At 33.7% G+C, this 14,474-nt stretch overlaps 1 protein-coding gene across 5 annotated transcripts in view; it reads left to right on the forward strand.

Moving 5' to 3' along the window:
• The window catches only part of LOC106462298 (pre-mRNA-splicing factor PRP46-like), a 33,173-nt gene extending 18,832 nt beyond the window's left edge, over positions 1-14,341 (forward strand). For 4 of the 5 annotated variants that reach the window (XM_022389498.1, XM_022389497.1, XM_022389501.1 and 1 more), the window contains 3 exons: positions 139-222; positions 12,089-12,301; positions 13,967-14,341. In XM_022389498.1, the coding sequence (XP_022245206.1) occupies positions 139-222; positions 12,089-12,301; positions 13,967-14,092 (423 nt within the window). In that variant the 3' untranslated portion in view covers positions 14,093-14,341. The remainder of the gene's footprint in view (positions 1-138; positions 223-12,088; positions 12,302-13,966) is intronic. The other variant, XM_022389499.1, reaches the window with a different exon arrangement.
• The last annotated feature ends 133 nt before the right edge of the window (positions 14,342-14,474 follow it).

Consider the following 14,474-nt stretch of genomic DNA (forward strand, 5'->3'; position numbering starts at 1 on the left):
AACTTTTTCATTCTATTACTTATGTTTGGTATGAATTCATGATGTTAATTAAATTGTTCCTTAATTATCATACAAAAATTATTTTGTTAGCTGCTATAATTTTAGACTTATGAATCAAGTGATTTGTTTGTTTATCAGGTTTGGGACTTAAGAACTGAAAAAGGCCTAGTAAGAAACATTTATGGTCCGCATATTTGTGGTGATGCATTAGACATAGAAGGTGTAAGTTTCATTGTTTATTGATCTTATTTAAAAGCTGATAACAATTTGGAAGTCAGTTGTTATCGATGAATATTTGAATGCCATTTATTGTAAATATTTATTTGATCAAAAGATCATTAGTTGTTTGGTTATAGTTAAAACTTGATGAAGGCATCAGAAGCAAGATGAAATACCAGGTATCCATTTTCAAGGAGAGTTGTCTTAATCTTAGTTTGTTTGATATTATAAGTTTTGTTCATTCTCACAATTAGACAGTTTATGATACCCAACTTTACAATATTGGAATGGTTTGATTTATATTCAAGGTGTTTACCCATATCTAAGTTTCCTTTAAATCCATGTGGTATACAGGCTATGTGTATTGGCAGCCATCATGTCAGGGAATGGGATTTCATTATTTTTTCTATTTATATTGTAAATTGTGTTGTAGGATGTTGTCTGTTAAAGTGGTACATGAATTCTTGAATTTCATCTGTATTATGTGGCCATATTTCAAATATCCCATCAATATACCTGAGCCAAACCTTGAGGCATAAAGTGGCTGTTTTCAGTCATTATCTTTGAAATTTGATGATGATAAACCCACTTTTTAGAAAATATAGTTTGGAGACTGCTTTAATGGGTAATAAAAGAAACTATTAGAAATGTGCAGTGTTTCAACAAGCTTATGTCATCATCAGATACAAGTAGTTTACATAGACACAGGAATATATATACAGTATAGTAGAGCAGAGAGATATCTTGGTACCTCGAATTGTTGGTTTAGAGTAGGGCTGTTTTGTTCAATTAAGATAGCTACCTTTGTTTTGTGTTTGTTGATGTTTGGTTCTTTGTTTAAAATTATAGTGTTTTGTATAGATATAAGTGTCCAATTAATTTTTTGAGGTGTAATAATGGTAAACTTGGGAGGATTTTTTATTATGTTTGGTAAATCTAGTTTCCAATTTTTTTCTGGTTTCTCCAAAGTAGAATTCTGTACAGTTATTGCATAATATCTATACTATTATTCTGCTTGTTTGTATTTATGACCGTTACACTTTCTGACCAAGAACCTGCTGCATAAGCATGCGTAGTTAGAATGTTTCCCCAAGAAAACCGTGCATGTGCATTATTCACTCAACAACAAACAGTCTGCCTGCAGCAGAGAGCTGCAAAGCTCAGTGACCAAGTCGCTACAATTGCTGTATGAAACAAGAAGTAACAACAAAAGTGGAATGTAAATATATTTTACTAACCATTTTGTCCAACAGAATATTAAAAACTTAACAAGGTTTTTAAAAAAGGTTTCACGTCAGGTCGTAGACTAACATTATAAGTTCTTTTATCGATAGTATTAAATACAGTAATGTTTAGTCCTAACTAAACTAAAATAAAAAATAAAAAAACTTACACAGGTTACAATGTTAATTTATCTCTTTATCGAACTTAGTTTTATAAAGTACGGCCTATAAACAAGTGGATTTACATATTTCATTGTCTACTGTTACGATAAAGATACTAATTTGGCTGGAAATATTTTGTGGATCTCTGCTAGTATTTTATAAATGACATTGGTATTATATGATTTTATGTAATTTTTATTTAGTAATGATTTTAGTTTAGAGCTGGGTTTTGAGTGAACTTGAACTTGACAGAAATTTTATGTTTATTGACAAATTTTCTCCTAGTATGAATTATTTTTGAACTAATTTCATGGATTGATGGTAAATTGCAGTGTATTTTTGTATGGTGTATAAATATCAATTTTATTTATGCATTGAGTTATGAGGGTTTTTTTCTAGTGGCTATATGAAAATTTTTTGACAATAGTTGGTGGAAATTCATTGGTGTGAATGAAGGAATGTTTTTTAGAACAAACTTCAAGCTTTATTAACTTTGTAATGTTCCAATGAGATGTTACTGAGTGCATAGGGGTGAGACCAAGGCTAGGCCTTGTTGTTGTTAGTATTCATCTTCAAATTGAAAGTAGTTTGTATCTAGCTTTGTTATTATAGGAAATGTACGTTGGGTGCTTTACTTAAGAGTTATATCATTTTCATGTTGTTGGTGGAATATTTGTTGTGTGTCAGGGGTTGGTTTTTTAGTGAAGAGATTTAATACAATGAAGTTGATCATTATTTCTTTTGATGTTGTCATGGTTGCTTTTATAATCTCTACAAAGTGGGTTAAGTTCTTAACATGTGATGATATTTTATCTGCTATTGGTGATATTATGTTTACAAGCTAAGAAATGGCATGGTGAATTTCTGCAGTTAACTATGAGATGGAGCAAGAGTAGCCTTGGTTGTGAATAGATAGATCATAAATGTTTGGGGTGTTGCTATTTATTTTTTATGTTCCAAGTTCTTTATTATGTGTCTTGAGGAGTTGGTTAATTTTCTTCTCTTTGTTAGCAGTCAGTTTAAGCTTGATCTTTGTGTAATAGCCATCTTCAATTAGTTTGGAGTTTAATGGAGTTTTCCTCTTTGCCAGTGATTATAGTGGCACTATCTTTGTCTTCTAGTAGAATTGTTATAGTGTCTTCCTTCAAGTTCCTGAGGACAATTTGTTTTTCATAGGGATTTATTAAAGTGAGGTTTTATATTTCATATCTTTCCGATATACAGACTTTATTATGATTCTGAATTCTTTTTCTTCTGCTAAGCTATAAATTTTCTTTATGATTGTAGCTGACCTAAGGTGAGTATTTACTATGTGATAGGGTAAAATTTAGTCCTTTACGTATTACACTTTCTTCAGGTTCTGTTGAACAATTTATATCAAATATTTGTATTTTTTTATTAAATAAGTGTGAAACAGCTTAAAGCTTCTACAGGAATGTTTATTTCTGTTGTTAGTAAGGCCCGACTTCTTGCATTGTTTGCTTGTGCTTTTGTTATTCACTCATACATAAAATTCCATCTTTTTCAAGGATTTAAATTAAATATCATCATTTGTTATTTTAAACACCTACATAAACATGGATATATATGTATATATGTTACATATACTTTTGTAGATATCTCTAAAACCCTTTGGTAGTAACAGAAAAAGTGAAATTTCTGCTCAAACATAAAATGTCCTGCTACAATACACAGAAAGATTAGCAACAGCAACTACAGTTTAGACATCACTGATAAGTTTACAGATAAACTAAGATAACAAAAATAAAATAGTTAAATAGTTAAAATTTTCTAATAGTTCATGAATATTCTAAAACTATAATGCTGATTTCAAATGAAAATATTTAGTGAAAAAGTATATAGGTGAAAAACACTTAAATTTCTTCTTCTTTTTCCTTAGAATCTAAAATTAGTTACTTTACTTGATCAAAATGGCTAGAAGGATTTAACTAGGTCTGGTTTTCTTGTAACTACTGTCATGGAAAAAAAAGGTATCGTAAAGTATATTAATTTCCCATAAAATGGTTTTCCGAGATGATACCTCACCTCCTCACACAGAATAGCTTTATCCCTTGTGCATTGCTTATGAGATTTGCATGTCACTAGCCTTAAGTTAATTCCCGCTTAAAGGCACATGTTTAATGTGAAGTGTGTTAGTACATGATGATATCATCATGTGATGACAGCCCTCCACAGATAGGAGGGCACCAAAACTTCCTTGCACTGTAGATCCCCCCCCTAAGCAATTACACTTGAAATAACTTCATTCTTTTCCTTGGAATTGTCTAGAATGAACTTGTTTCAAAATTGTTAATCCAATACTTGAGAATTGCTATAGTTTCCTACTGATTTAAATTTCATTTCAGTATCCCTGGTTTAGTATTCATGATTCACATAATCTAACGTTTTTTTTTTTTTACTTTAAATTAGAAAAAAAAATACTTATGTTGTTTCCTGCCATTATGAATTCTCAAGTGACAGTAACTTTTGCATTGTCCATGATATTTACAATATTCCTAACATAGGACCTGTGGCTACTGGAGACTTGTTGTCTGTGGATGACGTGACAGCCATTGTTCAACGTGTTGTTGGTTGATTCATGCATACTGGGCCTCCTCCTCACATCCATTTGACTGACATTCTTTCTCCCCATTTTAACACAATCAGATTGATGATGATTTGACCAGCTATTTCCCCACCACAGTTTGCTCTAGACACAGCTTTATCTGTGGAGGGAAATCCTACCTTTCTTATCTCTTGCTTGACATGATTTTGCAGGTATTTTCTTTTCTTTCTCTTTACCCTTGGTCTTTTGATTCCTTCTGTCCTTTTTTTGGCATAAAGTCAATACTTAAGACTACTTTGTCTTCCCTTCTTCACCTGACACTAGGGCCCATGCAGACTTGTTTCATGAACTCCTGCACATTCGTACTAATGTACCTTGTCCCCCTTGTCTACTTGACTCTTGTCCTGGCTTACAGCCATTCTTCATTTCTATTCCTCAATTCCCAGTTTTTGTAATCTCTTTTACCTGATTGGAGTGAACCCCTTAACTTCTACTTTCCTTTCTATTGATCAGTTTTCAGATATTCATCTCTTTCTTACCACCCTCCTGCATTACATCTCATCATTCTACCTTTTGTCTGAGGCACTTCATCATGCTCCAGAAAAGTTTTCTGCAGAGGTTTGTTAATTTTTTTTCACCACATTGGCCTGTGCTTCTTCTTCTGCTCTACCATTCCTTACTTGGTTCCTCTGCTGTTGGAACAGAATGCTGTTCTAGTTAATGTTTGTTTCCCAATGCTTATCTCCATGATCCTCATCAGGCTTCATTTCATTGTCCATAGGTCATCAGGGGTGTTTTTGACTCACTTAAGAGCAGGGCTGAGGCGGTCCAACATCAGTCTTCATTATCTACAATGGTTTCTTGTCTTCTTCATCCTTGCCACTGTTCCTGTTCCTAAGCCTGCTGAATCCACTTCTCCCCTTCCTTTTCCAATTTTCTGGCCTTCATCTACTTCCTGTCCTCCAATCTCCAGAAGTCAGGGTCATCACTTGTCTCATCAGTAACTAACTTGTTGGGTCTATCCTTGTGGGGGCCTGTCTGTCTTTCTTCACCAGCCTTTGATATCCATTTTCATCTGATATATGAATCATTAAGGTTCTCATCCACAGCCTATCTCACCAATTCTCTTCACCTCCTCCCCTTTTCCATTTCTCCTCCCTCTATTCATCTTTATCTTCAGTGTCTCAACAATGTGATCTCAGATCTCGTGGCCAAGAATGCCATTGAGAAGGTATTTACCATTACATTTTGTTATTATTCTTGTGTTTTTGGAGTCCTCATGAAGACTGGGGATTGGCATCCAGTTATTGACCTGTCATATCTCAATTGGTTTTTTATCATCCCTCAGTCCCCTATGCAGTGTTTCATTTCTCTCTTTTGGTTCTTTTCATCTAGACTGTGGATCCCTGAGGTCGACATTTTGGATGCATTTTTACACAATCTGATCGCCCATCCTCCTGACATTTTCTTCAAGTTCCATATTCTTCCTTCTGGAATTGTATTTCCTCCTTATGTCTTTCATCAAGTCATTTTCCACTATTGCTGAATTTCAGATGGCTTTGTCAACTAATTTTTGTGTTTCTTGTTTCCATCAGGTTTCTTTCTTCCTCTGTCCTCTCCACTTTGTTACAATCCTTCCTTCTTTACTGACCCCCTCATCCGACCTTCATACCTGACTGGGATCTTAATGTAGATTTACCTTTTCTTACACGCACTCCATTTGAGCTGTTGGCTTCATGTTCATTATACCATCTTTCTTTGATGAAATATTTCCTTCTTCTTATTCTTGCCTGTAGTCATTGTCATTTGAATGTATATGCCATTGATATTTCTTGCACTCTTTTACCTCATACTTACTTCCTCCTCTACCCAGACTAGGCCTTTCTTACTAAGACTTCGGCTGCTTCAATGGATGATTGTTCTTTCACCTTTTATCACATTGAATTCATCAACTGTTTCACTCTTGCATCTCATTTTACTTCTTAAATGAGATCATTCGTCCACTGGCATGCGAACAAATCCACACACACATTCATCTACCATTACTTTCATTCTTTGGATGTTTCATCTCCTGTGAGATTTTGACTCCCTACAGTTACTGTTCTTGAATAAATCTACACAAACCATCTTTGAGAAGAGTAAGTAAATTTACATTACCCTCATTTCACCTTCTTATTGGATCCCACCAGATGGCTGATTATCCCACGAAATAATTATTTCGTAAAATCTGCATCAGGCCAGGGGTAATGGAAAGTGCTCAACCCATCTGACCTGGCTCTACCAGTGCCCTCTGTTGAGATGGGGTGTTCTGCAAGACCACTAGAGGTATCCATGTGGTATTAAATTACTCAATTGCCTAATCCAGACTGTACCTTCAGTGGACTATCACAGAAAAAGCCAACACCAGGGAAGTGTCTGACCACTTCTTTGGCTCAAGCTTGCCGGCTTTTAAATATAGGGTTTTGAGGTCATCCATTGCACTGTCTCTAGTAAAAGAATTTTCTGGTAGGTATCCATTGAAGATTGGGCACTTCTCCAGGTCTTTCCAGTGAAAATTATCCCCACCTTCTTCATGTGGAGCACAGGAGACTCTTACCACTTATTAGTTCCTAGCTGCTGGGATGGTGAACCTTGGAAAGGGAAAGTTCCTCACTGATTATGTATAGCACAATATGGTGGAAAGTAGGGTGGTGGTGACACTGTCTGTGTAGTGCATGTCACCCCTCAAACAGGTAGTGTGCCCACTTCCTGCAGCAAGATGGGTTCCCCACTCTCATCTCTGCCTGTCCAGTTGAGTTGAGGTCAGACGCCTTACAGTCTGATCACGCCCTAACTATACTGCACTTCTTGGCTCACCAGCCAATTCTTTGTGGATACTTAGTAGGTCATGCAAAAACCCCACCCATCTCTGTGACACTTGGGGCTCTTTTACCTTTCCTCCAAGGTGAAAAGTATACCCTGTTTGAGATGAGATGCAGTCTTTCACAGTTGTTGCTTATGGAGCCCCTGCCATCGGGTGTCACACTTCATGGGCTTTCTCTTTGGGTGTTTTCTGAAAGGAGCTCATCTAGGTTTAATGTTTGCACCTGCCCCTCTATCCTCTCAATGTTGGATTCTAGTTATTCTTTTGTGCACAGGAGAGGTATTGTCTCAGAAGCTAACATTTTCCTTACCTGAAAAATGATTTCATATGATAATCAACTCCTCACATTTTCCCACCCATCCTCTGCATTTGTGGTGCACTTTCTTCTTGCCTCGTCTAAGAATGAAGTTACTTTGAGCAAAAGTGCTTAGGGGAAGCAACTGCATAAGGAGATTATGTTGCTCTCCTATTGGAGGAGAGCTATCATTGTTTGATTTTCTCATCATACACTAGCAGAGTTCATATTAAACATGTGCTTTTTAGGTAAGAATTAGCTCAAGGCTAGTGGTATGCAAATCTTATAAGCAGACGCACAAAAGGTCAAGCTATTCTGTGTGAGAGGTCAGTATCTATCAGAAGTACATTTGCAGGTAAGAAAAATGTTAACTTTCCTTTGTCAAAGATTAACAGTATTTTCTTAATATCTAGGTTATAAGCTCAAGGTTTTTTATTTATTTCTCTAATATTAAATTACTGTTCAATGAGGTACAACCTTAGATTATGAATTTACAATTCAGATTCTGTTCTGATCTAAAATTTTGAACATTTGATAATTCATGTTTCAGAAAGACAACAAAATTTCAGGTAAATGCTTTTATATTTTACCCAACTATTCAGCCTGTGCCCTTTTCAAGGATCTTTGAAGGTCGCAGGCTACAAAACTGATTTTAAGTGATAGTAACTGAAAAGAAAATAAAGACTTCAAAAATGTAATAGAACTATGCACAGTGAAGTGTGCTAAAAGTATTGTTAAAGAGTCACTGATCACATTTTAAAATCCCTTTCAACCTAAATAGCACTAATGATTTTCTCAACTTTTACACAAAGGTGGTTTACAGATTAGTTCAAACACTATCCTGTTTACTCTCAATGTTGTCTCTATGTGCCCTTCCATTCTCATAGTAGAAAGTAAAGGCTCTGTAATGAATCTTATTGGATCCTGCCCCCTTTTTACTACCAATGATACTCTTGGAGAACTCATGGAGAATTCTCTTTTCTCTATACTATGGTTACTGTTGAAAACAACACATGTTTTACCAAGGGCATTGAGAGCCATCCCAGGCCCCAGGGTCAGTAATGTCAATGCCCCCCCCTTTCATTCTATTTATTAACTTTTGCAGATTTTTCATAAAGAAATTTAGGTGACCAATTTCTTCAGGAATCCATGAAAAAGCAGTAGCCATTTTAGCTCATTAAGTAGTTTACATTTCTAGTGAGCTTTGGAATATCCCACTGCTGGGTCCCTCAACGGACCCCGGGGCAGCTGCCCCCTTGCTCTCTCCCTCTTGTCAGCCTTACGTATTACTACCATATATTCTAAGCAATGTATTAACCATGGAAGGGTCTTTTCTATTATCATAATTGGGATAAATGTATGGGTGGGGATGATGTCTAACATGCATAAATATACAGGTGGAGATGATAAAGGGTTGAACCCATTATTCATTATCATTAAGTTATCATTGTCAGTTAACTTAAAAGTGGGAAAATCTGCAACATCAGTGATGATAAGATACAAGCCAAGGTGATCCCCCAGAAACTTGTCTAATGGCTATTTGTATAGTTATGTTACTAAGATATTTCATAAATTTGACTAGCAAGTTTCTGACAAATGACAGCAAAAAAAGAAACCATCATGTGAAAACACTGTTGCTTGTGTTATACCTTTGTGGACAAACCTTTAACAACACATCTCTGTCAAGTGATTAGAAAGATCTGGTTTGAGTATCCACATCATACATAAACCTGTTAAAGAATGGAAGGATATACTTATTCATTCAGCTTTTAATTAGAAAAAAACCATGCAAGCCCAAAAAAGTGCTTTGTTAAGACTCATGGATTAGAGAAATCCTGCAACTTAAGAATACTCTCTATGAAATGACATGTTTACAGTGTTCAGCTGCATACATAGGCAAATCTAGTCAATCAGTACATGAATGTTTCAAAGAAAATATTCATGCCATTGCTAATCTTTATAACAAAGAAGCCAACACTGAACATTACATCAGTTGATGAGACACCATATCCTATCAACATTTTGGAAAACTGTGGTATCTTTATTGACAGAAAATTTAAAGACTCTCTTCTGATTCAATCTAAATCCCCTTTTATTAACAGATTCTACACCTAGCCCATGTAAAACTATTATTATTCCATGTAAGATTTATTTTTATTTAATTATTTACATTTATTAATACATCCAGTGATTGTAATTTATTTAATAATAGTATGTTTAACATTTTACCTTGTACCATTCTTCTATCATTTAAAATCAGTATTGTAACCTGTGATGCTCAAATACCCTTGAAAAAGGCATAAGCCCACACATCAGGTAAAATATAAAGAACATTTACTTGATGTTGTTTGTCATCTTTCTGGGATATGGTTTCCATCTTTCAGTCATCTATGAAAATTTTAAAACTAATAAAGATACGTATTTGATAAAAAAAATAGTAAAGTTTTCCTTTGTTACTTATTAGTATTTTTGCATATTTTTTGTTTTTTGTCTTTGTTTGAAGCAAAATACATGGTAATGTGCTGTATCAATATAATTCAGTTCTGTGTGTCAATTTTTCCTCAGCTGTAGTTGGTAAATGGCTTAGATAGGTCATACAACATTAAATAATGTAGATAAATCTTGATTTATTTTCTTAAGCCTCCAAAACGTTAGTGAGAGAGAGAGAAATTAATCAAACCTAATTCTGTAATACGATTTAATACTTCTCATTTGCTTTTTTATAATTTGTGACAATTGGCTAAAATTAACTTTGTTATAGCACTGCATTAGGTCCTGTACACACAAACTTACAGCAGAAGCATTTCACTTGACCTAATGTGTTTACTCAAAATTTATGATTAATTCTTAGTTGCATTCTGTGCAGTTGCCTACAACTACACTGTTAGCTTTACACCACTTATTTTATATACACACAGTTTATGCAACTGCAGTGTGTACTGAAGAGCTACTAGAATGTACCAAATGTTACCATTTTATAATAGTTGTCATGACACAATTTCTTGGAGGGCTGTCTTTGAATTCCCCCTAAAGAGCTTTATGGACCCGTCCTTTTCAAAATTCCTTGATCTTCTCCTAAAAGCTCTTTCATCTTTAACTATGGTTATTGATAAAATACAGAATACACATAATATGAGCCAAAAATCTGTCCATAGTAGCAAATGTAGTGTAATATTAATGCATAGTATAATATGGTAAAAATAATTAACAATTATGATTGCATAGCCCTTCCTATGACCAATTCCTGGAGTCCTACCTCTCTCATGCATCCATTGTACCTATCATTGGAGTGACAATATAACAGCTCTGAAACAGTTTCAATTACAATAATGTTCTCTTTACCATTTGCTACATAACCCGGTGTTTACTGCATCACATTTTAAAGCTGTAAACAAACAAAATTTGTTAAAATCTTACCTAGTTAAAAAATAATAATAATGAATAAAATATGTGCCTAAGTTATCTTTATTCTACTCGAAAGAAAAATGTTGCTTCTCTGTTTTCTTCTTCATGGTGAGCAGGTCTTCAAATCTCATTCCTTGTGGCTGCCTAATGATAGGTTAGGTTAAGAAGATGTCACAGAGAGAGAGGACACTGTACCATGTGGTTTGTTTTTATCAGATGATTCTCTAAGTAAAGTTTAAAGGAGATGTGTATAATAACAAACTGTACATATCAAACTGAAAGGTTCAGGTAACCCTAATCATACTAACAATGCATCAGTTACTTATACAAAATGTAAACTCAAAAAATAGATTTAGAACAGTGTTTCTCAAAGACCATGCTACAACACACTAGTGTGTCATAAGTGAGATGGTAGTATGCTGCAAAAAGTTCATTTTTCTACAGCCATTTTAAAAAACAATTACAATAAAACACAGTAGAAGAAAATTTTTTGTGATGTCACCAAATGGTAATGCAACCATAAGCCATTTTATTTACCACTGTCTGCTTTTCAGGTGTTTGTTCGTGCCACAAGTAGTGATATGCCACTTTTTTTTGCCCCTAAGTGGCTCAAGGGTAAAGTTTCAGGATTACAATGCTAAAATTTGGGTTTTGATACCAATGATGGGCAAAGTACAAATATCCCATTCTGTAGCTTTGTGCTTAATAACCAAACCAAAACCCTCTTTTTTCCTTTTTTGCTATTGTTGTTGTAGTATCTCCAGGTTTGCCTTGGGAGAAAAAGTTTGAAAAATATTGGTTTAGTAGTTTTATAATTTTAGCTAACGGGTTCAAATCTGAGGCCAGGAGATAAATATATTCCGAAAAAATAAATTACCACAACTTCATTAGAATATTTGAATTTATAAAATAACATAATTTGAAGTATTAATTTGTATCAGGAATACTTATGTCAATTTTGTTTTGTATTTCGAACATTACCAAACACCTTACTCTTTTGTTTTTGTAAGTTTACAATTTCACCTGTCTGTATGTGCATATAGTAATAATTTACCCCCATTGCTGTACCCCAGTGACTCAGCTGTAAACCTGAAGACTTCTAACACTAAAAACTGTTTCAATACTCATGGTTGGCACAGCTGAGATAGCCAATTGTGTAACTTTGTGTTTAACAACTAACAAAATTATTAATGCCATAACTATGTTTGTGTTTTTCACATCTTGAAGTATGAACACCCTTTCATACATCCAGTTTCAACAAACAGTTATAGATCTCATTTTTTCCTATAATATACATGTTTTGATCATGAGTCAAGACTTGTTAAGTCTTTGGTACTTTATTTTTTTCTTTCTAGGAGACCAATCTATTAACAGGTTCGTGGGTAGCAGAAAATGCTCTTCAACTCTGGGATCTAGGGTCAGGAAAACTGATCAGCAATGTACCGTACAGAAGTGACAGGACTAAAGGAGAATATCTTTACTGTGCTAAGTTTACTGAAGGATCCCTTGCTATTGCAGGAGGAAGTGGTTCGTGCAGTGGACAAATCATATCTCTAAAGAACATGGAGGTAAGTGGCTGATCCTTTAATATATTTCTAATGGTAAACTTGCTCAAAAACTGCTAGGATGAAAGTATGTGTATGTATTATTTTTAATTATTGTGTTTTCATCATTTTTTTATATTCAAACTTTCTTTAGATTTATAGTTGTTTACCTCTAGCCTGTAGGAGTTTGTTAATTAAGGATCTCAATTTCACACCGATCTTCTTCAAACACTGTAATGTACTCTTTAACCATTTGTATTAATATGTATGTTATCTTAAAAGCAAGCTTCTAATATCAATTCAAACAGTGGGAATAAAACAAAACATGACAGTATAATATTTAGAGCATTACTGCTGTGTTATACCATACTTACAATAATACCCTATAAAATACTTTCATATGTTATGTGATATTCATGTAGTTGTTTCATAAAAATATTTGGTTTTAAACAATATTATGAACACTACTCATCGTAATCTAATTGTATATCACTAGATGGCAGCATCCGTAAACTCACTTATTTGCTTTACCATGTAACAATTTCTAAACGGATGTTATGAAAAAAAATCTCTAGGTTATTATTTAAAGTGTAAGATATATTTATGGATACTTCTGTATAGAAAGAACATTGTGCATAGGAGCCCAGTAGGCCCATTTATAATGGGTGTAGTAGTTGTAATTACCGAGATAGTGTTCTTTGTTCACTTTTGTTGTAAGTAGATATATTTGTTGTATCATTTGTTTAGTTAAATGACTTGTTTTTGTGTAAATAAATGGAGCAGTAAAAAAAAATAGTTGCATGTTTATTAATCTTCGTTACTACAATAATTTAATAACAATTATAACTGGTACTTAAATTATTTAATAAAACCTATTAAAAGCCACCTGTTTTTATTAATCAGAAGTTATGAACGAAGTGAAAATTAGTTACTTATAATTATTAACATCATGATAGTTAGAGATTTTTAAACTTTTCAGTTGAATAGGTCTAAAATGTTCTGCTGGATGCCTTTGGAACTGTCATTATTAATTTCACATGTTTTGAGAAATAAAGTTATTGATATATGAAAAGTAAAACAAATTTAATTACAACAAGGTCACTTACAAAAAATTCCTAATTCCAATGTAAGTAAGGTAAATATTATTATTATTTCTTATTGTTAGTTTCATTTACAGAATTAGTTTGAACATTTGATATACATATAACTTAAGGACAACAAGGAACCTGTTAATCCATCTAGGCCATTCCTTCCACTAAATTACACTTTCAAATGAAAATAACACTCAAAACCAGCTAGCCCTTATCATTCAAGTATTTCTCAAGCCTTCCCTTAAATTAACTCCATCCGCCCATTCCAAAGGCTATCCATCCTCTTAGAAAAATCAACCTGTTTTAGCTGAAGATGAACCCTACCCAGCCAAAATATATATATTTTTGTTCCCTAGTTCTACCATTCTCACCTTTAAGTATGGAAAAATATGATGCACCAACATTATCAATTCCCATAACGACCTTAAATATCTCAAAGAGATTCCGTCTAACTCTTATTTTGTTTTTTATATGTTTTAGCTTTTTTTTAAGATCAAGCTGCTTACGCATGTCTGTATCTCTAAATTATTATTGAGGTGTACACTCACAATTGTAGGTTGTAGAATAGTAGGAAACTTAGATTTCTTTAAATCTTTAGGTTCTGGGTGAGGTGAAACTATCTAAGGCAGTGCATGCTTTAGATGTGAAGCACAAAAAAGTTATTATGGGAAGTATGGAACCCCGTTTGAAATTACTCACTTTACAGCAACTACCTGAAGACTGACACTCTTTCCCAATTTCATGTTTTGATATTATATTCAATTTATATGATGCTGCTGCTATTTCAGTAAAATAAATATTTATTTTACGAGATCAATTTAATAGTAATGAAAATCATTTGCACGCAGTGAGAATTTGAACAGTAAAAGTATTTTAACAATGTCTAACCTTCTTGTGTTTTGTTTTCATAAATCAGAAGTTTTTATTGTAGGTTGCAGAATACGAATAAAATTGTAATCTGACAAAGATCTTACAATATTTTAATTTAGTAGTAATTAATAATTCTGTATAAAATATTCGTCGATTTTTTTATTTTTGTTTACCACCTGCCCTTTTGTATTGCTAAAGTTTTTAAAGGGATTTGCACATTATTAGTTGTCTTATAC

Source organism: Limulus polyphemus, unplaced genomic scaffold, assembly GCF_000517525.1.
Source record: "Limulus polyphemus unplaced genomic scaffold, Limulus_polyphemus-2.1.2 Scaffold1136, whole genome shotgun sequence".
Taxonomy (NCBI): domain Eukaryota; kingdom Metazoa; phylum Arthropoda; class Merostomata; order Xiphosura; family Limulidae; genus Limulus; species Limulus polyphemus.